This window comes from Staurois parvus, unplaced genomic scaffold (genome assembly GCF_062004578.1).
Source record: "Staurois parvus isolate SC_StPar_1 unplaced genomic scaffold, SC_StPar_1.0 ptg000597l, whole genome shotgun sequence".
Classification (NCBI taxonomy): Eukaryota; Metazoa; Chordata; class Amphibia; order Anura; family Ranidae; genus Staurois; species Staurois parvus.
Window position 1 is genome coordinate 2,879,149 of NW_028318393.1, and position 25,626 is coordinate 2,904,774.

At 40.7% G+C, this 25,626-nt stretch overlaps 1 protein-coding gene across 1 annotated transcript in view; it reads left to right on the forward strand.

The window, feature by feature from the left end:
• Positions 1-25,071, forward strand: part of LOC149449896 (flavin-containing monooxygenase 5-like) — a 50,381-nt gene extending 25,310 nt beyond the window's left edge. The window contains exons 5-8 of the mRNA XM_089692649.1: positions 310-509; positions 5,276-5,631; positions 12,343-12,415; positions 24,609-25,071. Of these exons, the coding sequence (XP_089548775.1) occupies positions 310-509; positions 5,276-5,631; positions 12,343-12,415; positions 24,609-24,954 (975 nt within the window). The 3' untranslated portion in view covers positions 24,955-25,071. The remainder of the gene's footprint in view (positions 1-309; positions 510-5,275; positions 5,632-12,342; positions 12,416-24,608) is intronic.
• Positions 25,072-25,626: the final 555 nt, after the last annotated feature.

Below are 25,626 nucleotides of genomic sequence, written 5' to 3' on the forward strand. Positions count from 1 at the left end.
TGACTTTCCTCGTAGGTGCTTTGTCTGTCCAATCAATTGTCAACTAATCTGGATGCTCAAAAGTATCAGTTTTCCTCAATGTTTTCTTCTTTATTATTGCTTTTATCTCTTCAAATCACTTCCACAATGAAAATTGTGTTTTAGAATGACCATTTAGACAAGCCCTACACAGCTCTTGTTTTTGCCTGAACTGTATTAGGAATAGGACATTCTTCATATAGAAAACATTGGATTTTACTCACAAATTACTTGTGCTCATATATATTAATTAAAATGGATAATATAGATTTAATTTGATATATTTTATAGGTGTTCCTTAGTACAAGAAGAGGTGCCTGGGTTACACACCGTGTTTCTAAGAATGGCTATCCTAGGGACATTTCAAACTTATCTCGTTTTCAAAATTTGATCAGTAAAACTTTGCCTTCTTCTGTGACCAACTATTTGATAGAATCAGCTCTCAACAATAGATTTAATCATTGCAACTATGGCCTTCTGCCCCAACATAGGTAAGATGTGTGCAATATCTGTCTGTCTGTCTATCTATCTATACCTTTTTTCCCTTTTTTATAAGTGATCACATAATATATGTTTAGTGATCTCAGTGAATGGCAGCACAGCTAGAGAACTGACCACGCTGTGCTCTCCTGCATAGTGTGGTACGTTTTTAATAGGAAAGCAGAGGGACTGGCAGGAACACCAGAGATTTCACACAAAGGAAGCAATACAAAGAGAACAGGATGCTCTTTCATACAAGTACATGGTACAGCAGGCACATATACACAGGATGTAGAGCTCTCTAGTTTAGGTAGGATTTTTGTCTGTAAGTCAGAGGCTTGCTAGAAGCCTAGGATTAGTCAGTCTGGGAGTGAGGGTGTGAGGTTACCTCAGAGCAGGCAGGAAAGCTCTACAGGTCAGTTTGTGGGAACTTGGCCAATCCCTAGTCAGGAGGCCTGGGATGGTGGCTGGGACAACCTTAAATGTAGGAGAGCCTGAGCAGAAGAGTAGTTATTGGAGTTGTGTGGAAGATGCAGAGAAGGAAGGTGCTGGAGTGCTATTGCTAGGATAGGGGGGGGCGCTATCGCTTCTGGAGGGGGGCTATCTATTGTTGCTGGAAGAGTGGATATCTGTTGTTTCTGGAGTGGGAAGGCTATCTATTGGTGTTGTTAGGGGAGGGGCTATCTATTGTTGCTGGAACAGGGGCTATCTTCTATTGCTCGGGTGGAGCTGGGGGAATATCTACTGGTGTTGCTGGAAAAGGGGCTATCTATTGTTGCTGGAAGAGGGGCTATCTATTGTTGGTGGAGGGGGGGGGCTATATGTTGTTGTTTGTAGGGGAGGGGCTATCTATTGTTGGTGGAGGGGGGGCTATCTATTGTTGGTGAAAGGGGGCTATCTATTGTTGCTGGAAGAGATGCTATCTGTTGTTGCTGGGGTGGGAAGGCTATCTATTGGTGTTGCTAAGGGAGGAGCTATCTATTGTTGTTGCTGAAAAGGGATTATCTACTTTTGCTGGACGGAGGCTATCTATTGCTGCTGGAAGAGGGGCTATCTATTGTTGCTGGGGTGGGGGAAATATCTATTGTTGGTTTAAAAGGGGCTATCAATTGTTGCTGAAGAGCGGCTATCTATTGTTGCTGGAGGGGGTTATCTGTTGTTGCTGGAAGAGGAGCTATCTATTGTTGGTGAGGGGGGTAATTATTGATGTTATTGGGGGAGGGGCTTTCTATTGTGGCTGGAGGTGGGCTACTTATTGTTGGTGGAGGGGGGCTATTGTTGCTGGAGGGGGGCTTATATATTGTTGCTGGAGGGAGATATCTATTATTGCTGGAAGAGGGGCTATCTACTGTTGCTGGAGGGGGGTTATCTATTGTTGCTGGGAGAGGGGCTATCTATTGTTGCTGGAGGGGGATATCTATATTGCTGGAAGAGGGGCTATCTACTGTTGTTGGAGGGGGGCTATCTATTGTTGCTAAAGGGGGACTATCTATTGTTGTTGGAGAGATTTATTATTGCTTCTGCAGCAATATCAATGTCTAAGGGTTTAGGCACATAGGCACTTAGAGCTGTACAGTAGGGATGAGCTTATGCATGTTCAGATACAAATTTCAACCCGTCTGAGCTATTCTGCCAAGAAGCTGATAGCCAATCATGTGGCTTCAAAGTAGGGAATGCCTCTGATGCCTATGATTGGTAGTCAGCAGCTGACAGCCTTCTGGTTGGATAACTCAGGTGGCTTCAGTCTTGTATCTGAACATGCATGAGCTCATTCCTACTGCACAGTGTAAAAACTGGGCTTATTTTGTTTCCCGTGAGTCACAAATCTTGTGTACAGCTAGCTGCCAGTAGAAATCAATGGCAAGCTGAAATGCACAATGGCTGTACACATATACTGATGTACATCCCAACATATGTGTACAGAGACATATGCCCTGAACACATTCTGCGTTTGGGGCATCCACACATTATGCATCCATCCCTGTACGCATGTACCACTAGGATGTGTATAAATATGCATACAGATTTTGTGTATTTCAGCCAGGCATTGATTTCTAAAGGATGCTGGTAGCTCGCTGTACCTGTGACTTGCGGGCATCAAAATATGCCTGTTTAAAATAATACTTGGCTCAGTATTCTCTAAAGGGGGGATGTAAGGGGAAGAGTCAAGCTCAAACTAGGGAAGAGGGGGTGAGTTCCTGCACCTTTTAAATTAAAGCCTTCACTAGTCTGTTGAAAAAACTCGGTAAAAACACAACGCGTTTTTAGTGTGTTTTCTGGTGGCCTGATTCCCAGTGTGCACCTGTGAAATATGGACATGTTACTAAAAAGGCACACCAAAAATGCAACCGCTGTCCATTTTTGATGCGTTTTCCATTGATTTAAATGGGAGGCACATTTTTGGTGCGCTTTTTAAACAAAGATGCAGTGCAGCATGCAGGACTCGTAGTGCACTGGTGTGGAGCGTTCCTTAGGATTTAAAGGGAAATATTTTTATTGCATTTTTATGTCTCTTTTGCAGAATAAAAGCACAGCCAAAACACATCAGTTTGAAAGGGCCCTAGTATCCCAACAAACAAACTATACAACCTGTACTCACAGCAGTTCATTCTCAATATGGCTTCTACAAAATAGCAGCTTCCCCTATGTTTTCTAGGTTTGCTGTTGACATGTGTGGTTCGTTTAATTCCACATCGAAAATTCAGAAAAATTTTAAGTTATTTGGAGATTCAGATGTATCCAAATTTCCAAGTACAATAGTAATGAATTTTAACAAATCTTAAATAATGAAATGAGATTTTGTCCGAAATAACACCTTTTTCGAATTCGAACCATATTTGAAAATGAAATTGAATTAGAAAATGAATTTGAAAGTAACATATTACTGACTATTGCTGTTTTCCTGCAAAGACTGTGTGTAGTGTACCTAAAAGAATTGATGTTGTTTTGAAGCCAAGGGGTATTCAAATATTGATTTGATTTAGATATTTCTTCTGTTCACTCACTTTTCATTTTTACATTGATAAAAATAAACAAGTAAAATATATATTTTTGAAAGCATTTGTACTTTACATTATTTCTTCACACCTGCCTAAAATGTTTGCACAATACTGTATCTAGAGGCATCAAAATGTTGCCAGATATTGATTTTATAACTTAGAACACTTTACATATTCTGAATAAACTTTATTATTAAGACAAAAAAGATTAACAGGTCAAAAATAAAATGGTCAATTGTTCTGGTGAATGAATAATTTTAGCATCCTTTGTGTCCAGATCAACACATATGCCTCATAATCTAGGAGCCTTCAATTTTTTATGTTACTCTCAATCCTTTTATTATAAGTTTAAGCTGGCCATAGATGGTATGATTTTTGCAGGGTTACAGGAAAGAAAATCGCTTGATTCCTCTATCAACACAGTCAGTGTTGATGGGGGAATCCCTCCTGCTGAGCTAGTGTGTTCTCCCAAGGGGTGGGGAGAGGTTGCGAGCATCCACCCTGGGAGAAAACCCAGCGATTATTACTAGCAGCTATAGCCGTTGGAAATAATTTAATTAAAAATCGGACTTGCTTGTTGTACTCAAGTCGATCGATCTCCCCCAACACTATTCTAGCGGCAGTGGATGGTGTGCACAAGTGAAGGCATAATATGCTTTTAATGTTTATTGTTAAGCAAGAAAAATATTGTCTTGGATCACGTGAGTTTCATATTAGTAATAGACTAGTAATTCATTTTTATACATCACATAAGGTTGCCACCATTATTTCCTACAAAAGAATTTAGTGGTATTTCATGAATAGCATCAAGGTGTTTGGGGTCCAGCACAAATTTGTATATGTGATAACGATGATAACTTGCCTATAATTTCATGTAACATATTCTATGGCAGTCTTTCTCAACCTTTTCGAGACACAGGAACCCCTAAGATAACTTTCAAGTCTCAGGGAACCCCTGCTAAAAAAGACTGTCTACAACTCATGATACATCAATGTGATTGTCAATGGGAAGAATACTCCTTACACTTGTGGTTACTGGGAAGAATTTCCCCCTTTATAGATAGCTAAAAAGGTCAATGGTTTCAGTGGGTACTTATCAGTGGCAGAAATTAGTCATTGCTCAAGGAACCCCTAGAAACCTCTGGGGGAAACCCTGGTTGAGAAACCCTGTTCTATGGGGTCCATAATGGAGGCTTTCATGTTGTGAAAACATCTATTTATCTGATAAAATCACAAATATGTAAACAGTATATGAACAAGTAGTACCTAGCTAAAAGTTCAATTCAAATTCTAATAGATTAGATATTTTCAAATCCAAAAAAAAATTAATAAACGAGACTAAACTAAACAAAACAAATTATGAAAATGAATCATTCGAATTTAACAAATTCAACAAAACAAAATTGCTAACTTAATGACTTTAATTCGATACAAAACAAAATAACATTTGGAGTTTGAAGCACTGTCTCTGTGAGTGCACATCCCTATAAAGAGAGCACACAGCTATGATGTCTGACACAACTAAGCGTGCAGGACTGTCACATTGCAGTGAAATCCCACCTACATTTTACCTCTTCAGACCCTCTTTTAACAACAAACTCTTGCAAAACTAAATACTAAATAAATACAAATATTTTACTGCAGTTTGATGGAATCATGTCAAATCTATCTATCTATCTATCTATCTATCTATCTATCTATCTATCTATCTATCTATCTATCTATCTATCTATATATCTATCATCAGTTGTATGTTAAATTTATTTATTGTCCTTCAGATTCAATGGTCAACATCCAACTGTCAATGATGAGCTCCCTAATCGTATCATCTCAGGCTATGTTCAGATTAGACCCAATGTGAAAGAGTTTACAAGCACTGATGTCATATTTGAAGATGGAACAGTAGAGAAAAACATTGATGCTGTCATATTTGCTACAGGATATAGTATCTCTTTCCCGTTCTGTGATAAATCAGTGCTCCAAGTTAACAACAACAAGGTCTGCCTATACAAATATATGTTTCCTTATCACTTGGAGATGTACACACTAGCGGTAGTGGGACTTATTCAGCCAATTGGAGCCATTATGCCAATTTCTGAACTTCAGTGTCGTTTGGCAACTCGAGTTTTCAAAGGTACGCCATAACAAACATTGAGTTCATGCTTTGAATAATTATTGTCAGTGTAGAAATGACATACAAAGCAATACCCAACTAGCCCAAAAATTAAAATCCTAAGCCGTTAATGTGAATCTGCCATGATGAAAGAGTGATTGTCCACATGTTTCTAAAAGCTTGAGTCGCAAGGTTCCTGCACATGCTTTTGTGTACCAATGTTCTGTTTACTTTGGGATCCTTTTAAAGTCCCCTTTCATAAGAGAGGTACAGAGCTGCTATTATTAGCATTCTTTTAATCACTTCAGGACTGGAATGTTTCACCTTCTTCTTGCCCAGGCCATTTTTCATATTTTACGTTGTCACACTTTGAATGACAAATACTCAGTCATACAGCACTGTACCCAAATTAAATGTTTTATCATTTTTGAGACAAATAGAGCTTTCTTTTGGTGGTATTTAATCAGCACTGTTGTTTTTTTATTTTTTGCAATGTAAATGAAAAAATACCAAACATTTTGACAAATTTCTTTTCTTAGGTTCTGTTATAAAATATTGCAAACAAATCATCTTTTTTACTATGGTATATGCAGTCATGGCCACAAATATTGGCACCCCTGCATTTCTGTCAGATAATGCACCACTTTGCACAGATAATTGTTGCGATTACAAATGTTTAGGCATTCTCTGATTTATTTCTTTTGTTTGTACTGGTATGTGTTTCATTTGAGAGACACACACACATATATATTATTATTATTGTACAGGATTTATTTAGCGCCAACAGTTTACTTTACAAAATGAAGGTAGACATTACAGTTACAATACAATTTGGTACAACAGGAAACAGAGGGCCCTGCTCATTAGAGCTTACAATCTAGGAGGTAGGGTTGATTGATACAAAAGGTAATAGCTGTGGGGGATGAGCTGATGAAGGAAATAAAAGGCAGATTACTAATTAGAGGCAGGATAGGCTTCTTTAAAGAGAAAGGTTTTCAGGGATCATCTAAAAGTGGATAGATTCAGAGACAGATTGGGGTAGGGAGTTACATAGGATGGGAGAAGCTCTGGAGAAGTCCTGGAGGTGAGCATGGGAGGAGGTGACATGGAAACTAGAGAGCAGGAGGTCTTGGGAGGATCGAAGAGAGCGGTTTGGTTGATATTTTGAGACCAGGTTGGTGATGTAGCTGAGGGCAGAGTTGTGGATGGCTTTGTAAGTAGTTGTTAGTATTTAGAATTTTATTTGTTGGGCAAGTGGAAACCAGTGGAGGGATTGGCAGAGAGGGGTAGCAGACACTGAACAGTTGGTAAGGTGGATGAGCCTTGCAGCAGTATTCATGATGAACTGGAGGGGGTATATATACAGTTTATATTTGTCTTGGAGACCGACATCAAGTTTCTTGGAGTTTGAGGAGATGCTTCTCAAGTAAATGTCACTGGATACAATGGTAACATAGATACCATTGTTGTATTTCAGTTGACAGTTGACAATTGTGCTGACTGTTCTGTAGCTATGGTTACCAATAGCTTGACCTTCTAACATATATGACCTATGGCATGTATGATACAACAGCTCCATCTTGAGGTCGAATTTGAGAATGTATCACCTATATAATTGGACAGTGTAATAAAGTAGAGAGGGACCACAACCGTGTGGGATTGGCTATCTACGCTTTCTAAATAAAAGGCAACAACAGAAACTGATTAAGGGGACTCTAAGATCTCGGACAGAAGAAAAAGCGTTTTCCCCTGATCTCCTGCAATTGTTGTAGAGTAATGCAGGCCATAGATGGGTCGAAAATCGGCCGATTTGTCGGCCGAAAATAAAATCGGCCGATTTTCGGATCGTTAGTGGGCGATTTGGTCGGCCGTTTTTCGGGATTTTGGCCGTTTTTTTTTTTTGGTAAAGTTGGAAAAAATCGGCCGATCGGCCGATTTTCGCGGCATTAATGGGCCAATCGGCCGATTTTTTACTGATAAAAAATCTGCGCATGAGCAGTGACCTGCAAGAGGAAGACAAAAAGAAGAAGAGGAAGAGGATGAAGAAGAGGATGAAAAAGAGGATGAAGAAGAGGAAGAAGAAGATGAGGATGAAGAAGAGGATGAGGAAGAAGAGGATGAGGATGAAGAAGATGAGGATGAAGAAGAGGATGAGGAAGAAGAAGAAGAAGAAGAAGAAGAGGATGAGGATGAAGAAGAGGATGAGGATGATGAAGAAGAAGAGGATGAGGAAGAAGAAGAAGATGAGGATGAAGAAGAGGATGAGGAAGAAGAAGAGGATGAGGAAGAAGAAGAAGAAGAGGATGAGGATGAAGAAGAAGATGAAGAAGAAGAAGAGGATGAGGATGAAGAAGAAGAAGATGAAGAAGAAGAAGAAGAGGATGAGGATGAAGAAGAAGATGAAGAAGAAGAGGATGAGGATGAAGAAGAAGATGAAGAAGAAGAAGAAGAGGATGAAGAAGAAGAAGAAGAAGAAGAGGATGAAGAAGAAGAAGAAGAGGATGAGGATGATGAAGAAGAAGAGGATGAGGATGATGAAGAAGAAGAAGAAGAAGAAGTAGGATGAAAATAAGAAGAATTCCAGTCCAGCAAAAAGTATCTCTGCAGAGAGCTCCGCTATTTCTGACAGTTTTCTGACATTTACAGCGGTTGAAACATTGTATCTATTTGTTTCCGAATAAAAACATCTGTATCCTAAATGGAAACAAATAGATACAATGTTTCAACCGCTGTAAATGTGAAGGAACTGTCAGAGAACTGTCAGAAATAGCGAAGCTCCCTGCAGGGACACTTTTTGCCAGCTGTAGAAGGGATGAAAATCGGCCGATTTTTTTTACCATTGATGGTAACGTCGGCCGCTTGAACGACCGAATTTTCGTTTTTTAAAAGAAAAATCTGCCGTTTTTTCTCCCCATCTATGGCCTGCATAAGCTTGGGTCTTTGTCTTGCCTATGGAGATTGTGAACTCACTCTAACCTGAGCTAAGTAAGCTTTTCAGCGTATTACTATTGTATACAGAGCATAGTTTTGCTAGGGTAGTAGGTAGCATTTTGCTTGTTATACTGTAGGTATATCTGTCAGTCTTGTATTGTATTCTTATAATTGTAATTGTGTCTACAGCATTCTCATTAGTAAAAGCATATTAATACACTATGGAGGTCTATCTTTCCTTGCTTCTAAAGCAAAGTTACCTTTACTGGACTCAAAGCAAAACATGGTATGACACATAAAAGTGGAGAAATAAAAAGCCAAATCTGACACATTCCACGTTAAACTCCTAAAATGGACTGGACAAAATTATTGGCACCCTCAATTTAATATTTGGTAGCACACCCCTTGGAAAATTAACTGTAATCAATCGCTTCCTGTAACCATCAGTGAGTTTCTTACACCTCTACTGGAATTTTGGACCACTTTTCTTTCACCAACTGCTCCAGGTCTCTCAGATTGGAAGGGTTCCTTTTCCCATCTGCTTTTCTGAGATCTCTCCACAGGTACTCTATGGGATTGAGATCTGGACTCCTTGCTGGCCAGTTCAGTACTGTTCAGCTCTTTGTTATAAACCATTTCTGGGTGCTTTTTGACGTGTGCTTTGGGTCATTGTCCTGCTGTAGGAACCATGGCCTGTGACGGAGACCCACCTTTCTGACACTGGTCTACATTGCACCCTAGAGTTCTTTGGTAGTCTTCATATTTCATAATGCCATGCACACGGTAAAGACATGCAGTGCCTGAAACAGGAAAGCAAAACCAAAACATTAGTGAACCTCCACCATATTTGACTGTAGGGACTGTATTATTTTCTTTAAAGGCCTCATTGCTTTTTCTGAACACAGTATAATAATGGGCTTTACCAAAAAAGCTGTAAGTTTGTTTTGTCTATCCACAGCACATTCTCCCAAAAGGATTTTGGCTTCCTCAGGTAAATTTTGGCAAACTCTAATCTGGCTTTTTTATGTTTCTATGTCAACAGTGGAGTCCTCCTGGGTCTCCTACCATAGTGCCCCTTTTCATTCAGATGGGGACGTATAGTGCGAGCTGATACATTTGTACCCTGTTCCTGAAGATCAGCTTGAATTTGTCTGGAAGTCTATCAAGTTTCTCTATCCAACATTTGAGCAATCCTTTGTTGCAAGCTATGATCAATTTTTCTCTTTCATCCACATCCAGGGAGATTAGCTACAGTGCCTTGGGCTGTAAACTTCTTGTCAATGTTGCACACAGTGGACACAGGAACATTAAGATCTCTGGAGATGGACTGGTAACCTTGAGATTGACCATGCTTTCCACAATTTTTGTTCTCAAATCCTTAGACAATTCTCTGCTGCTCTTTCTCTTCTCCATGTGCTATGTGGCACATAGAGACACACAACAGAAAGATTGAGTCAATTTTTCACCATTTTAACTGGTTGCTGGTGTGATTTCTATATTGTCAGCACCTGTTAATTGATACAGGTGCGTTTAATTACAAATTACAGGAGCATCACAAACTTGGAATGCAATTATTTCTTACAATTTTGCGAAGGTACCAATACTGTTGTCCAGTCCATTTTTTTAATTTTGTGTGGAATGTGTCAGATTTGGCTTTTTTGTTTCTTCACTTTTTGTAATTATTTCAAAGGGGGGGGGGGGTTGGGGTTGATTCTTTTTTTATACCCACTGTACTGTAACCAGAGCAGGTGATTGGAATTTTTTATAAGCAATCAGTACTAACTATATGTGGCTTCATTCTTGATGCCATTGTCTTCTACTGTGATAGCTGTGGCCAATCACAACAATGGCAGTAGTAAACTATGGCATCATGAATGAAGGCCATTGTTTACTGCTGTTAATGTGATCACTGTACTCACCACTGTACCCAAATTTGTTATCTGCTGTGTTTGGTGGGCACAGCAATCACAGATCATGCCACTGTGCAGCTCTGAGGCAGCGCACCAGTATCAAAAAGGGGAAGCCTTACCGGTGTGTCCTTCCAGATTGGCACTTGTCCCTCCCAGCCACTGTACATATATACAGTTAGTGGTTGAAAAGCTAGCTATACCTGCCATCAATACAATATTTAGTCATAGACCTGGAACATGCACACTGTATATAAGTGTCAGAAAAGAGCTAGATCTTTTATATTTGCACTTGCTCCAGGTCAGTGATTCATAAGGCTTGGAAGCCAAGGCATCAACATGACAGAATTACATCAACATGACAGCCAGAGAACTAGCATTCTCAGAAGGAATGAACAACAATGGCACCCTCCATGCATCACTTTAACTTGGTTGCATGCCGAATACCTGGTGAAAGAAAAGGTTTTCACGTGAACCTTTTTGGAACAAATCCAAAAAATGGAGCACAAACCTGCAGCTCTGCTCAACACTGAGGTATCTGACCTCTGCTCTATACCATATCATGCAACAAACATTATTTTTAACGTTTCTAGCCCTGAAGAATGGTGAGGACCCCAAAACAAATTGACTGTACTTTTATATATATTTATCAATAAACTCTGGTATGTTAATGAACAAAAGCTTTATAGTGTAATTCTGGAATAACCCTCATTTCTCTTAAAACTGTCCTCTCTCTGGTCCTATGCTTACTAACCTGTGTAAGAAAGATGTCTGTGCTTACCGATTTTCAGGCCACTCTGGTCCGGTCAGTGCTGCTGCAGGGGAGATGGGGGGAACACTAATAATGGATGGGTCATTAAGCCTGCGGGTGCCATAAACACTTCAGGCTTTACTAACCATTGTCAGAGCACTCTCTCCTCTCCCCTGCAGCTGCTGCTGGCTGACACAGGGGAGATCATGTGACTTGGACCAGTGCAGCCTGAAAATAAGCAGATTAAGAGGGGGAGTTGACTGTTTTAAGTGGACTTCCACTTTTCAGATCTTTTTTCACATTGCTCCTCATTTACCCACACAAATATCATACTTAGGAAGGGAATACAAATCAGACACCCTCCATGAGTTAAGCTACTACAGGATGCTTTCACACATAAAGTGCAGCACTACCTTCCAAATCGACCACCAACACATGAATCGGTCAGGCATTAACTGGATTTCTTTTTTATATATGTGTATTTTAAAGTTTTTTTTCAATGAACTGATTGGCAACAGTACTGGAGGCTTAATAGCACTACTTTGCAAATAAGGTAGAAGGCTAGGTTCACATTAGCCCTCACGCGGCGGGCTGGTTGTGGGTGTGAGAATTGAAGCAATTCCTACACCTGTAACCACCCACAGCCACATAGCGTTTCTCTTGCGAAACGTGGGGTGGCACCCAGGGGCGGACTGACAACTCATGGGGCCCTCGGGCAATAGGGGATCATGGTACCCCTGTGTCCTTGCCCAAACTCAAAAAGGCTTATGAAAAAGGTGCCAGAGGCATCTCATGGGGCCCCCTACAGACCCCGGGCCCTCAGGCAGTGCCCGAGTTTCCAAATGGTAAGTCCACCCTTGGTGGCACCCCATGCATCTCATCCTGCAGCACAATCGCGGATGAGGGAACTGCAAAGAAACCGCATGGTCACAATGACCATACAGTTTCTGTGTGGATGCTTTTTGGAAAAGGTGCATGCAGCCTTTCCTTGCGTGAAGCACGTGCATAGCAGCCCATTCAAACGGCACACACTAATGTGAACCAGGTGAGAGGACTTTTCTCTTGGTTTTAGCATACAAATCTATAGATTATTTTATTATACAGGAAGTGCATAATATCTTGTCATTTGTTGTGACTCTGCAGGTTTGGTTAAACTACCCGACAAAGAAGCTATGGCTCTTGATATTGGCAAGAAAAAATTCAAAATCGATAATCGGTGAGTTACTCAGGTTGTATATTTGAAACATTTGAACAAAAAACAGCTTAAAATAACATTTTTAATTTATTCTGCTGTAAAAACACTTAAAAGTGAGTACAAAATTAAGACTTAACTACTGGCTGTTTGAGAAAAATTGTGTGAGAATTTGTGATGAAAAGGGAATTGAGTTCATGAGCAGTCCATAAACTCTCTATTTGACGTATACAAAGTCAGAATATTTTCTGTTTATTCATTTACTCTTCACAGTTACATAGTTGATAAGGCTGAAAAAATACACCGGTTCATCCAGTTCAACCTTTACATGTGTTTATTATGTTTGCAAGTTTGAGGAAAACATCAATTTTTTTTTTAAATCTATGTAAATCTTTGCTGAGACCACTACCTGGAATAGAGAGTTCCACATTTTCACTGCTCCATTAGCAAAGAAACAGTCATAGGTGTGCGCAACCTATTGCATTAGGGTGTAAAAAGCAAAGCTCACACACATGCAAGCGTGTGTATATATGTGTATATGTGTGTGTATATGTATACACTATATATATATATATATATATATATATATATATATATATATATATATATAATGTATACATTCCTTGCGGCACTCCACCCCACAGGCACATTATCTCCTTGCCTACAGATTCAGCGTGAAGGAGAAATGCTTCTACTCTTATAAACAGAGCAGCTCAGTGATGAATCTTTCCCATCTTCCCACTGGCCAGGGGCAGACTGACCATTGGGGCATTGCCCGGGGTCAGTAGGGGGCCCGGTGACAGGCTCACTGGGCACAATTCATTAAGCGGTATCTTAACGCATCCGAGTATGCGGTAGGATACTGCATAATTAAAAAAAAAATTGTTTGAATTCACCAAAAATGCTACTAAAATACCGAATGAATTATTTTATCAAGTCATGCAGTATTTTAGTAGTGAAACCCATTCGTTAATGTTTCAGCTGTCAGTGAATGTAAAAGAAAGAATTGCCGGCAATTAAAAAAATAATGAAAAAATGGCATGGGGTCCCCCCCTCCATCCATACCAAGCCATTCAGGTCTGGAATGGATTTTGAGGGGAGCCCCCACGCCAATATAAAAACAAAAAATGGCGTGGGGGTCCCATCAAAATCCATACCAGGCCCATATCTGAGCATGCAGCCCGGTATGTCAGGAAAGGGTGGGGGACGAGCGAACGCCCCTCCCCCCTCCTGAACCATACCAGGCCACATGCCCTCAACATGGGGGGGTGCTTTGGGGTGAAGGGGGCTTCCCCCAAAGCACCTTGTCCCCATGTTGATGGGGACAAGGGCCTCTTCCCCACAACCCTGGCCAGTGGTTGTGGGGGTCTGTGGGCAGGGGGCTTATCTGGAATCTTATCAGGGATATCATATCTGTGACCCCACCCCTTGTGGCATCATTAACCGGGGCATGCTGGATCAATGATGTCACAAGAAGGTGGGGCCACACACATGATGTCACTGGGTGCCCCGCCCCTTAAATATTTAAGAACTGTCAAGCCTGCGGAGCAGTCAGACAGCCGGGGGCCAGCGTTGGAAGCGGAGCCTTTTTTTTTTTTTCTTGGTTAGCGGCGGCGGCTGCGGGCATCTTGATTGATGTTGGATCTACTTCAGGGGACACTATTTTATTTTTCGTCTTTTAATAAAGGACTTGTCAAAGACCTGTCTCCTGTCTTTTTTCACACTTTTTTTTTGGGCATGGGTAGCGGTACCATGTACACCATACTCATTCACATGGGGGGGTGGGATCTGGGGGCCCCCTTGTTAAACCCCCACAACCCAGGCCAGGGTTGTGGGAAAGAGGTCCTTGTCCCCATTAACATGGGGAACCCCCATGTTGAGGGCATGTGGCCTGTTATGGTTCAGGAGGGGGGGCGCTTGCTTGTCCCCCCCATTTCCTGACCTGCCTTGCTGCATGCTTGGATAAGGATCTGGTATGGCTCTTGGGGGGGACCCCACGCCATTTTTTTAAATTTTGGCGTGAGGGTTCCCCTCAAAACCCATGCCAGACCCGAAGGGCTTGGTATGAATGGAGGTGGGACCCCATGGCAGTGTTTTATTATTTTTAACATTTTTAATGCCCTTTCTATGCAGCTGAGTTGCAATATGTACAGCAGGTGGGGTGTTGTGTGGGTGTGGCTTTGGCTTGAGTGGAGGCGGAGACACAGGGGGCCCCATTATCTCTTATTGCCCAGGGGCCCTACGAGTTTTCAGCCCGCCTCTGCCACCAGCGTATACAGCGATAATGCAAATGGACTGATTCGGGTGTGCCCAGGCACACCCGACACACCCTGTGCTCATGGTTATGGAAACAGTAAAGAACCCCTTACACAATTTAAGATTAAACCTCCTTTTGTCCAGTCTCAAATTGTGTCTGTGTGCCTTCTTCATCTATCATATCCCTACTTGAATGTCTCTCCTTCAGAGTGAATAAGTGTAATCTTTTTAATGGTTTATAGCTGAGGTACTCTAGCCATCATATTAATGTAGTTGCCCTTTGCTGAACTCTTTCTAGTTCAAGGACATCCTTCCTGTGGATTGGCTACCAAAACTGAACAGCATACTTAAGATCATGCTAAATCAATGTTTTATTAAAGGGGTAGAATTATTGATTTGCCTCCTGAATGTATGTCCTTTTTAATGCATGAGAATATTCCGCCAGATTTGTTAGCTGCAGTTTGACATTGCATTTGGCTAAGTGTGCGAGCTACAACAGCATCCAAATCTTTTTCCATCATTGATTCCCTCGGAGCTTCCCTTCCTAATGTGCATTTTACATGGATATTTTAACACCGAAGTGCCTATCATTATATTTTTCAATGTTGACTCTAATTTTCCATGTAGCTGCCCACACCCCCATGTTATCAAGGTCTTCTTGCTACATCCTGTTCCCTGCAGTTTTTGGTACTATCAGTAGACACAGACGTTGAACTCTTAACTGGGAATTGGCCCTAAGACAGAACATTGGGACACACTACTCACAAGCTTATAGAATGAGCCATTTATCACTACATTTATCACCGCTCTTCCTGTAACTAGCTTTCTATCCAAGTACATACTGTACAATTTAGTCCACACCAATATACTTAAATTGTAAATGAAATGTTTATGAGGTACAGTGTTGGATGCATTAGCAAAATCCAGATTTACTACGTCCACTGGCCTTCCTTTATCTAGATTCCTACAAACTCTTTCCTAAAATGTTATCAACTTGGTCTGACAACAACAGACTTTATAAATCCATGCTGGTTGTTATGCTACAGTACATAGCAGATAAAATCTTGAATACAGTTCCTTACCTTTCTCTCAAATATGTTACTTTCTACTGATGTTAGGCTGAGTGATCTCTAGTTTTCCATTATACATTTCATCCATTTTTTGAATATCAGTACCACCCAGGGGCGGACTGACAACTCATGGGGCTCCTGGGCAATAGGGGATCATGGAGCCCCTAAATCCTCACCCACACTCAAACCACACCCAAAAAACCTTTAAAAGGTACCAGGGGCATCTCATGGTGCTCCATACTGACCCCGGGCCTTCGGGCAGTGCCCGAGTGCTTGCATGGTCAGTCCGCCCCTGGTACCACCTTTGTTCTATGCCAGGGATACTCAACCCTTTAAAGAGCAAGGGCCACTTGAGTGATTTGGTAACTGGTCATAGGCCACAATGAAATGGTTCAGAATTTCAGAATTTTTATTTTGACTAACACAATGAACATTTTCCTCCTGCAGCCGCTGAATGCTGGCTGGATGGAGAGGAGAAGAAGCTGAATTTCAGCAGTTTAAAAGGGAAAATGAAGAGGATTGGTTCCTGATGTACTGTCCAAATGTAAAACAGAATGTTACAGGGAGGCCGCTTGGGCCCCCCTGTGGAGGATGGGTTGGGGTCACCTTTGTGACCCCTAATGCTAAACCAGTGGTTGGGGGGGGTAAAAACATCTCAACTATTTGGTTTTACTGCTCCCCAAACTACAAATCTAAAGAAGCCCTTTCTCTTCTGAGTCCCCTATAAGACTGCTTTCACAGAGTTGTGCTGCAGTTTACCCACACTGTGGTTGCAGCGCAGTGCACCTGTGGCTTTCCTGAGCTTTGCCATAGACCGATATTATATCTTGTGGCTTTCACTTTCTGAAAGTGCACCAAAACTCCTACATTCAGTTTGAGGTAGAAAGCCACATCAAAGGGCTCCGAGGACCACATGTGGCCTGTGAGCGCACCCCTGCTCTCTGCCATTTGGTTGATACCATTCCAATCCATAACTGGTCCTTAAAAAACTAGAAATAGCTGTTTGGCTATAACAGAGCTAAGCTCTCAGAGCACTTGTGGGTGCAGGGCATCTGGTCCCAGCAATTTATTAACATTAAGGTTTTCTAATCTGTTCTGAATATGGTTTTCCATACTGACACACAAGTCAAAATCCTTTTTCAATAACATAAGTTCTAGCTTATGCATTTTGTTTCTCAGACTTCTTGCATTTGTATATATACCTTTAAATTTTGTACAAACATTTAGAATTTTCTTATTGTTCACTCTTGAATTACAATTTGATTCTGCACCACTTTCTGTATTAGGCTTAGATAATGCAATTTCCCTGCCATCTAGTTTTGGCCCTGCTTCCCCCTCTGTTTCAATCACTTCTATATCCAGTGCCTACTTTGACTCTTGCTCAGTATATGGGATATATTTAATCTTCCCAAGATTCTAGTTCAAAAGCTCCTTTTTAACAATTTTCTCCCCCAACAGAGTTGTGCCCTCCACTTTTAGATGTAGTTTGTCCTTACAGACGAGTCCATAGCCAACCAACAAGTCAGCCTAGTTCAAAAGGAATCCAAAACCCTTCTTCTTACCCCAATTCCAACATAGCACAGGGGTCACTGATTAAACCAAGACAGGCTGCACAAAGAAAAAAAAGAAGAAAAGAAGGCACTAGTAATTCTGACTGATCGACATTTGGTTTATTTAATTTTTACCTGTTTCATATTTATTTATAATGCACATACTATATGATATAGTTACAGTGAGCCTATACTTCAATATTAAAGTGTGACTAAACCCAGGACCCTGCATTCACTATATCTGGTCTCCCACAGTACACTGAATATGCAAATATTTTAGTAAATATAAACTGCTAAATACCTTTTATCATCAGCAGTATATGGCAGTCTTGTGACTTCTAACAGTGTACAGCAGAGCACTAGTTAAAGCTTGTAGGAGTTTTCCTTTTGCTCTAGGAGGCTGCAGGACCCCTGACCTCTGTCTGGATAGTGCTGATTGACCCTGTGCTGATCACATGCACTCTCCCAAGAAAAAAAAAACCTCTCTAGCAATACACTCCAAACTGAGCATGTGCAGAGTGACTCCACATGATATGTCTTATCAGGAGATAAGAGAGGGGTACTGGAAGAGGAGGATCAGAGAAGACAGGATCAAAGAGCATTTATACACAATGCAGGGGATTAACCCCATAAGTTTAACAGTGAGTATAACAAGCATGCTTTACTGCATATACAGAATGATTTTACTGTTGTGGGTTTAGTAACACTTTAAAGTTATAATAGTGTTCTAGGATCTCTTAAGTTCTGCCAACATATCCAAAAGCCTAGGCACTTGGTCCTATGGTCTCTGACAAAGGAGAGCGTCAGGCAATCTAACCAAAAAGCTTTTGCCTCACAAAAGAGAAAAATCCTTCCTGATCCTAGAAATGCAGTTGAATTAAAGGATAAGTTCACCTTTTGTAACGTTACACACATATTCAGGGTGTAACATTTTACTGTAACACCACCCCAGCAACCCCCCACCTCCCATTCTCCTGTTTTGACAGCTAGTCCCCCCCACCACTAGCTGTCACCCTCATCATTCATTCACAGAGTTCTTTGAATGGGAAACTACAAGTCCTCCCAGCCTTCACTGCTGCCGGCTTGTAGTTCTCAATTAACTACCATGGTGCTGTTGAGCGTTGTGGCAATTCATTGATTCCCCTTATCATTCAATAACTGCCTGCTTGTACAATGTAAGAGGCAACTTACCCTAGCGGTCTGCCGGAGTCCTGCATGGCACCAGCAATCTGCTGATCGCTGGTGCAATGCTTCCCAAGCTTCTAAAAAAAAGTAGTAAATGCACATTTTTTTTAACCTGCAAAAAATTTGCATTTTTTTATGTTAAGTGAATTTATCCTTTAACCACTTGAGCTCCAGAGGATTTACCCCCCTTAATGACCAGGCCTCTTTTTGCTACTCGGCACTGCACTAATTCAACTGATAATTGCGCGGTCATGCAATGCTGCACCCAAACGAAATTTACGTCCTTTTTTTCACACAAATAGAGCTTTCTTTTGGTGTAATTTGATCACCTGTGCGCTTTTTATTTTTTACGCTATAAATAAAAAAAAGGCCAAAAATTTTGAAGAAAAACAATATTTTTTATTTTCAGCTATAAAAATTATATAGTAAACTCAAAGTTGGTTATAAATTTAGGCCAAAATGTATTCTGCTACAAGTTTTTGGTAAAAAAAATCCCAATAAGTGTATATTGATTGCTTTTTGTGGAAGTTATAGTGTCTACAAACTATGGTATAAATACTGCAATTTACGCCATTTTTCTGCTATACAGCGCTGCGCTAGTTTAACGGACAATTGCGCGGTCATGCAATATGGTACATAAATGAAATTTACATCCTTTTTTTCCCACAAATTGAGCTTTCTTTTGGTGGTATTTGATCGCCTGTGCGGTTTTTATTTTTTGCGCTATAAAAAAAAAAGCCTGACAATTTTGAGGAAAAAAAAACAATATTTTGGACTTTTTGCTATAAAACATGTCCAGTAAAAAACAATGCAAAAATCAAATTTAGTCATAAATTTTTGCCAAAATGCATTCTGCGACATGTCTTTGCTAAAAAAAATCCCAATACGTGTAAATTAATTGGTTTACGTGAAAGTTATAGCGTTTACAAATGGCGGGAAAGATACTGGGATTTTTAGGGTTGTTTTTATACTAATAATAGCGATCAGCGAATTATGGCGGCGATCAGGGACTTATGGCAGCAACCAGCGACTTATGGCGGGACTGCGGCAGACATTTTGACATTGGGGGGTACTGACTTGGGGTCACTGACATCCCCAAAAACACTAATACAGTGATCAGTGCAAAAAAAAAAAAATGACACTGTACTAATGGCAATGGGGAGGAAGGGGTTAACTTTATTTATCAGGGAAGGGTTATAGGAGTGAGGAGTGTTTTACTAGGGGGCGGGGATGTGTGCTGGGCGGGACAAGGCTGATCGAGAAAGAGAAACTGTTCTTTCTCGATCAGCTCATCCTCGAGCTGACAGGGAAGTGACATACAGCACAGCTACTGCAGCTGTGCTCTCTGTCACTGTTTGCCGCCGATCGCCGGGACATGGCCGCTAAGGAGCGGCTGTGACCCGGCAACTGACATCTGCAGCGGTGAACCGCGGGACAAATAGGGCGGCGGCACGCCTCGCCCCCTATTTGTTTACAAAACACACGTTTTAAAACGTGGTTTTGCCTGTGAGTGCCGCCCTGCCGCCGTATATGTACAGTGGCTGGGCGGCATGCGGTTAATTTCTCTCATCATATACTTCTATAAAATAATTTAGTAATTGCATCTATTAATACCCATGCTTGAAATTTAACTTTTCTGGTTTGTTTTCTAGTTAAGCAGAGATTCAGTTTTAAAAAGAAACTTATGCAGGCCATAGATGGGGAGAAAAACTGCAGATTTTTCTTTTAAAAAACGAAAAATCGGTTGTTCAAGTGGCCGACGTTACCATCAATGGTAAAAAAAATCGGCCGATTTTCTACCCGTCTAGAGCCGGCAAAAAGTGTCCCTGCAGAGAGCTCTGCTATTTCTTTGACAGTTCCTTGACATTTATAGAAGTTGCAACAATGTATCTATTTGTTTCCATTTAGGATACAGATGTTTTTATTCGGAAACAAATAGATACAATGTTTCAACCGCTGTAAATGTCAAGTTTCTGTCAGAGAACTGTCAGAAATAGCGGAGCTCTCTGCAGAGACACTTTTTGCTGGACTGGAATTCTTCTTATTTTCATCCTACTTCTTCTTCTTCTTCTTCATCCTCATCCTCATCCTCTTCTTCTTCTTCTTCTTCTTCTTCTTCATCCTCATCCTCTTCTTCTTCATCCTCATCCTCTTCTTCTTCTTCTTCTTCATCCTCATCCTCTTCTTCATCCCCATCCTCTTCTTCTTCATACTCATCCTCTTCTTCTTCTTCATCCTCATCCTCTTCTTCTTCTTCTTCTTCTTCTTCTTCTTCTTCTTCTTCCTCATCCTCATCCTCTTCTTCTTCATCCTCTTCTTCATCATCATCCTCTTCTTCTTCCTCATCCTCATCCTCTTCTTCTTCATCATCCTCATCCTCTTCTTCATCATCCTCATCCTCTTCTTCCTCTTCTTCTTCATCCTCATCTTCTTCTTCTTCATCCTCTTCTTCATCCTCATCCTCTTCTTCTTCTTCTTCATCCTCATCCTCTTCTTCTTCTTCTTCTTCATCCTCTTCTTCATCCTCTTCCTCTTCTTCTTTTTCTTCTTTTTGTCTTCCTCTTGCAGGTCACTGCTCATGCGCAGATTTTTTATCGGTAAAAAATCGGCCGATTTGCCCACTAATTGCCGCGAAAATCGGCCGATCGGCAAAATCGGCCGATTTTTTTCCAACTTTACCGAAAAACAAAAACGGCCAAAATACCGAAAAACGGCCGACCAAATCGCCCACTAACGATCCGAAAATCGGCCGATTTTATTTTCGGCCGAAAAATCGGCCGATTTTCGACCCGTCTATGGCCTGCATAAGTCCAGTTATTAGTAAATACCTGTGTATTCCCAGAAGACAACAAATGTGCCTCTTAGTCTATACCAGTGTTATCAGATGCAAGGAGTGCTGCTTCTGTAAATAGTGCCAGCCTCTGTCTTTGTGCTGCAGAGGGCCTCAAGTTCTGTGATAAAGAATAAAGGAAGCAAAGGAAAGTCTCCCACTCATCTGCTGCCTGCTGTCACAAGCCAAAATCATTCACAGAAGGGTCACTGCTGGCTGCTATAAGCACTGGCTACAGGCCGCAGGCATCTTTCAGGTCTACATCAGCACCTAATGATAGCTAATATGGTAGCTCATGACTGCCTAATACCTTGGCTGTGTTTCTCAGAAGATTGAACTCCTTTACTGATTTTGAGATTAAAATGTTATATGTTAGGGTGTGCTACCACTTAGCTACTTGCTCTATATGGGCCCTTTGTGACATTGCTGGTAAACTTGCCTTGCTTACATATACCATAGACAATCCACTGAATTTTCTGCAGTCCTTGAAATCACAAGCAATTTTACCAGATACAGTTGTGTTCAAAATAATAGCAGTGTGTTGAAAAAAGTGAATAAAGCTCAAAATCCTTCTAATAGCTTTTATTTCCATACACACAAATGCATTGGGAACACTACACATTCTATTCCAAATCAAAACATGAAGAAAAATATATCAAATTTGTGTTGTTCCTCTAAAAAAATTTAAGAAAAATGAATATTTGACTGTTCAAAAAAAATGCGGTGTTTGTATTCTTCTTTACAAACTCAAACATTCACTATATAAACTGAAAAATGTTTGAAGATTTTGCTTTCCTTTGAATCACTTCATTAATATTTAGTTGCATAAGCACTGTTTCTGAGAACTGCTGTACATCTGTGTTGCATGGAGTCAACCAACTTCTGGCACCTGTGAACAGGTATTCCAGCCCAGGATGATTGGACTACATTCCACAGTTCTTCTCTATTTCTTGGTTTTGCCTCAGAAACTGCATTTTTGATGTCACCCCACAAGTTTTCTATTGGATTAAAATCCGGGGATTGGGCTGGCCACTCCATAACGTCAATCTTGTTGGTCTGGAACCAAGATGTTGCACGTTTACTGGTGTGTTTGGGGTCGTTGTCTTGTTGGAACACCCATTTCAAGGGCATTTCCTCTTTGCGGGGGCTTCTTGCAGATAGTTTGGCTTCACATAGGCATCCTCTAATTGTAACAGTACTCACAGATTACTTTAGACCTTCTTTGATCTTCCTGGAGCTGATTGTTGGCTGAGTCCTTGCCATTTTTGCTATTCGTCTATCCATTCGAATGGTAGTTGTTTGCTTTCTTCCACGTCTTTCAGGTTTTGGTTGCCATTTTAAGGCATTTGCGATCATTTTAGCTGAGCAGCCTATCATTTTCTGCACTTCTTTATATGTTTTCCCCTCTCCAATCAACTTTTTAATTAAGGTACGCTGTTCTTCTGAACAATGTCTGGAACAACCCATTTTCCTCAGAATTTCAGAGAGAAATGCACTGTAACCAGCATGTACATTTTCTGCCTTCCTTCCTTAAATAAGGGCAATAATTGCCACCTGTTTTTCAAAGAATGAATGACCTTACTAATAGAACTCCACACTGCTATTATTTTGAACATGCCCCTTTCAATTAGTGATTCAAATACACCGAATCAGCAGCATGCATGTCATGACTGTTGGGTCTGTTGGATTTCAATTACTCTACTACACCTGCTAGTAAGTTATTTGCCATGTAGAAATATCATTTCTACCAAAAACAGTGATTGATCAGGTTAGTGATGTCTGACTGCTATTATTTTGAACACAACTGTATATGTAATAACTTTGTATAAATTTATATTGTGGATAAGCATGTTTTCAAGTATCTGAGTGCTTTCCACATCCAAACAATGTACCATGACATAGAAGACACTGACTGCCTGAGTTGAGGTCTGAGTTCCATTTCCACATCCAAATGATGTACCATGACATAGACCTCAAATCAAACAATCAATGACTTCTGAGTCCCATGCCCTATACAAAGTGTGATGGATTTCACTCTCACGGTAGTCAGTTGACCATTATGTGCTGCACACCATGCTCACTAACGATAAACCTAATGGCAAGCCCACCATACATGGTACAATCTTACAGTATAATCTTTTACAATCAACCTTAGGTTTTGCCAAAACTGTGTAAAATGTTGACCTACCTATACTATCCAATCAATCTGCATCAAGCCATGGAGGCCCTTGCACTACCTAGTTGTTGGTAAATCAAAAAAAGATCATATAGTCAGATTTTGACATGTATGGAGAGCTTTACTGGCAGAAAGTCAGGGCCTGTTCAGCACTTCACAGCCAGCTGACTCCCAGCAGTATGAAATCATGGCTGTGTGTGTCGTTCAATGTACAAAATGATCATGCTTACAACTTCATTGCAAACTCTCGTTGCGTGCAAATAGTTCAGATGCTGTTACATTTCTGTTCATGGATTACAACACACACATATATTTTTTGTTGAAATCATCTTTTAGGGCTAGTTCACATTAGATGCAGTCCAGTGTGGTTTTATTCTGCATCAAAAATGCATGCACAGTGTTTTCCTTGTATTCCAATGGCCCTAGTTCACACTAGTGCAGTCAGTTCCAGTCAGTTTCCCGTGCACAAAAAAAGTAGAACATGCTGCATTTTTTTTCTGCACAGAACTGTACTGGAACATAACAAACTGCATCAAAACGGCACCGGAACAGAGTGTGGTGGGAACTGTAAGCAAAAACGTATCTGGAATGCATCAGTAGTGCATTTTTGTGGTGTGAACTGGCCCTTGAGAATCAATTATGTGATCTGCTGTATGTATCAGAAGTCTCATTATTCTCTACTGGTATACATCTAACAACAATATGTGATCTCATTCGGTATAATAAATATAATACTTTCCTTATGGTGGAAGTGTTGAACAATTGAATTATTGGGGATCTGTAAGAACAAAATATTTTGAGATTTATCCATGTGTATATTAATTCTTTAAAAGTATTATTTATATAACTGAACTGTGCAATATATTGGATGTTCCCCTTTCAAACAAAATGGGGACAATTATTACTCAAGGAATCCACAGACTAATAATATAAAAGTAATATGTTCTATGACCAAATGTACTGTATATGAATTAGGAAATATGAATGCACCCTTGATTTATATCACTCTTTGAGGGGTGTCTGTGGTCAAAACTGTACTTACTGCACTGATTACTTTTTAACAAACTGTGAAAATAATTATATAGCTTGTACTAGAATGGAAATCCAAAACAAATTATTACATAACAGATTATATATTGTTATTTTTAAGCTATGTGCCAAGCCAGCGTCACACAATACAAGTAGACTATGTGGAATACATGGATGAACTGGCCACAGTTCTTGGAGTAAAGCCAGATCTGCTGCGTCTCTTCACTACGGATCCAAGATTGGGCTTTCAGGTGCTGTTTGGACCCTGTACGCCTTACCAGTTTCGGCTTATGGGGCCAGGCAAGTGGAGCGGTGCCAGAAATGCCATCATGACACAATGGAATCGCATTATAATGCCGACAAAGACCCGCACTCTTAAAATTTCTACACAAGATGCATATTTTCCAAGAATGCTATTAGTGGGCGCAGTTATGATCATCTTGGCCATTTTTATGTTTCACTTTTAGGTGTACATTCATTTTTTTATTTTAAAATTTTCAGTTTTTCACTGTACATAGAAAATGTATACTTTTCCTTTGCCTTAATAACTGATATGCTTATGAAAATACACTATCTTGCCAAAAGTATTGGGATGCCTGCCTTTACATGCACATGAACTTTAGTGCCATCCCAGTCTTAGTCCATAGGGTTGGCCCACCCTTTGCAGCTATAACAGCTTCAACTCTTCTGGGAAGGCTGTCCACAAGGTTTAGGAGTGTGTCTATGGAAATGTTTGACCATTCTTCCAGAAGCGCATTTGTGAGGTCAGGGACTGATGTTGGACGAGAAGGCCTGACTCCCAGTCTCCGCTCTAATTCATCCCAAAGGTGTTCTATGGGTTTGATGTCAGGACTCTGTGCAGGCCAGTCAAGTTCCTCCACCCCAAACTCACTCATCCATGTCTTTATGGACCTCGTTTTGTGCATTGGTGCACAGTCATGTTGGAACAGGAAAGGGCCATCCCCAAACTCACAAAGTTGGGAGCATGAAATTGTCCAAAATGTCTTGCTATGCTGATGCCTTAAGAGCTCCCTTCACTGTAACTAAGAGGCCAAGCCCAACCCCTGAAGTCAACCCTACACCATAATCCCCCCTCCACCAAACTTTAACTGGGCACAATGCAGTCAGGCAAGTGCCGT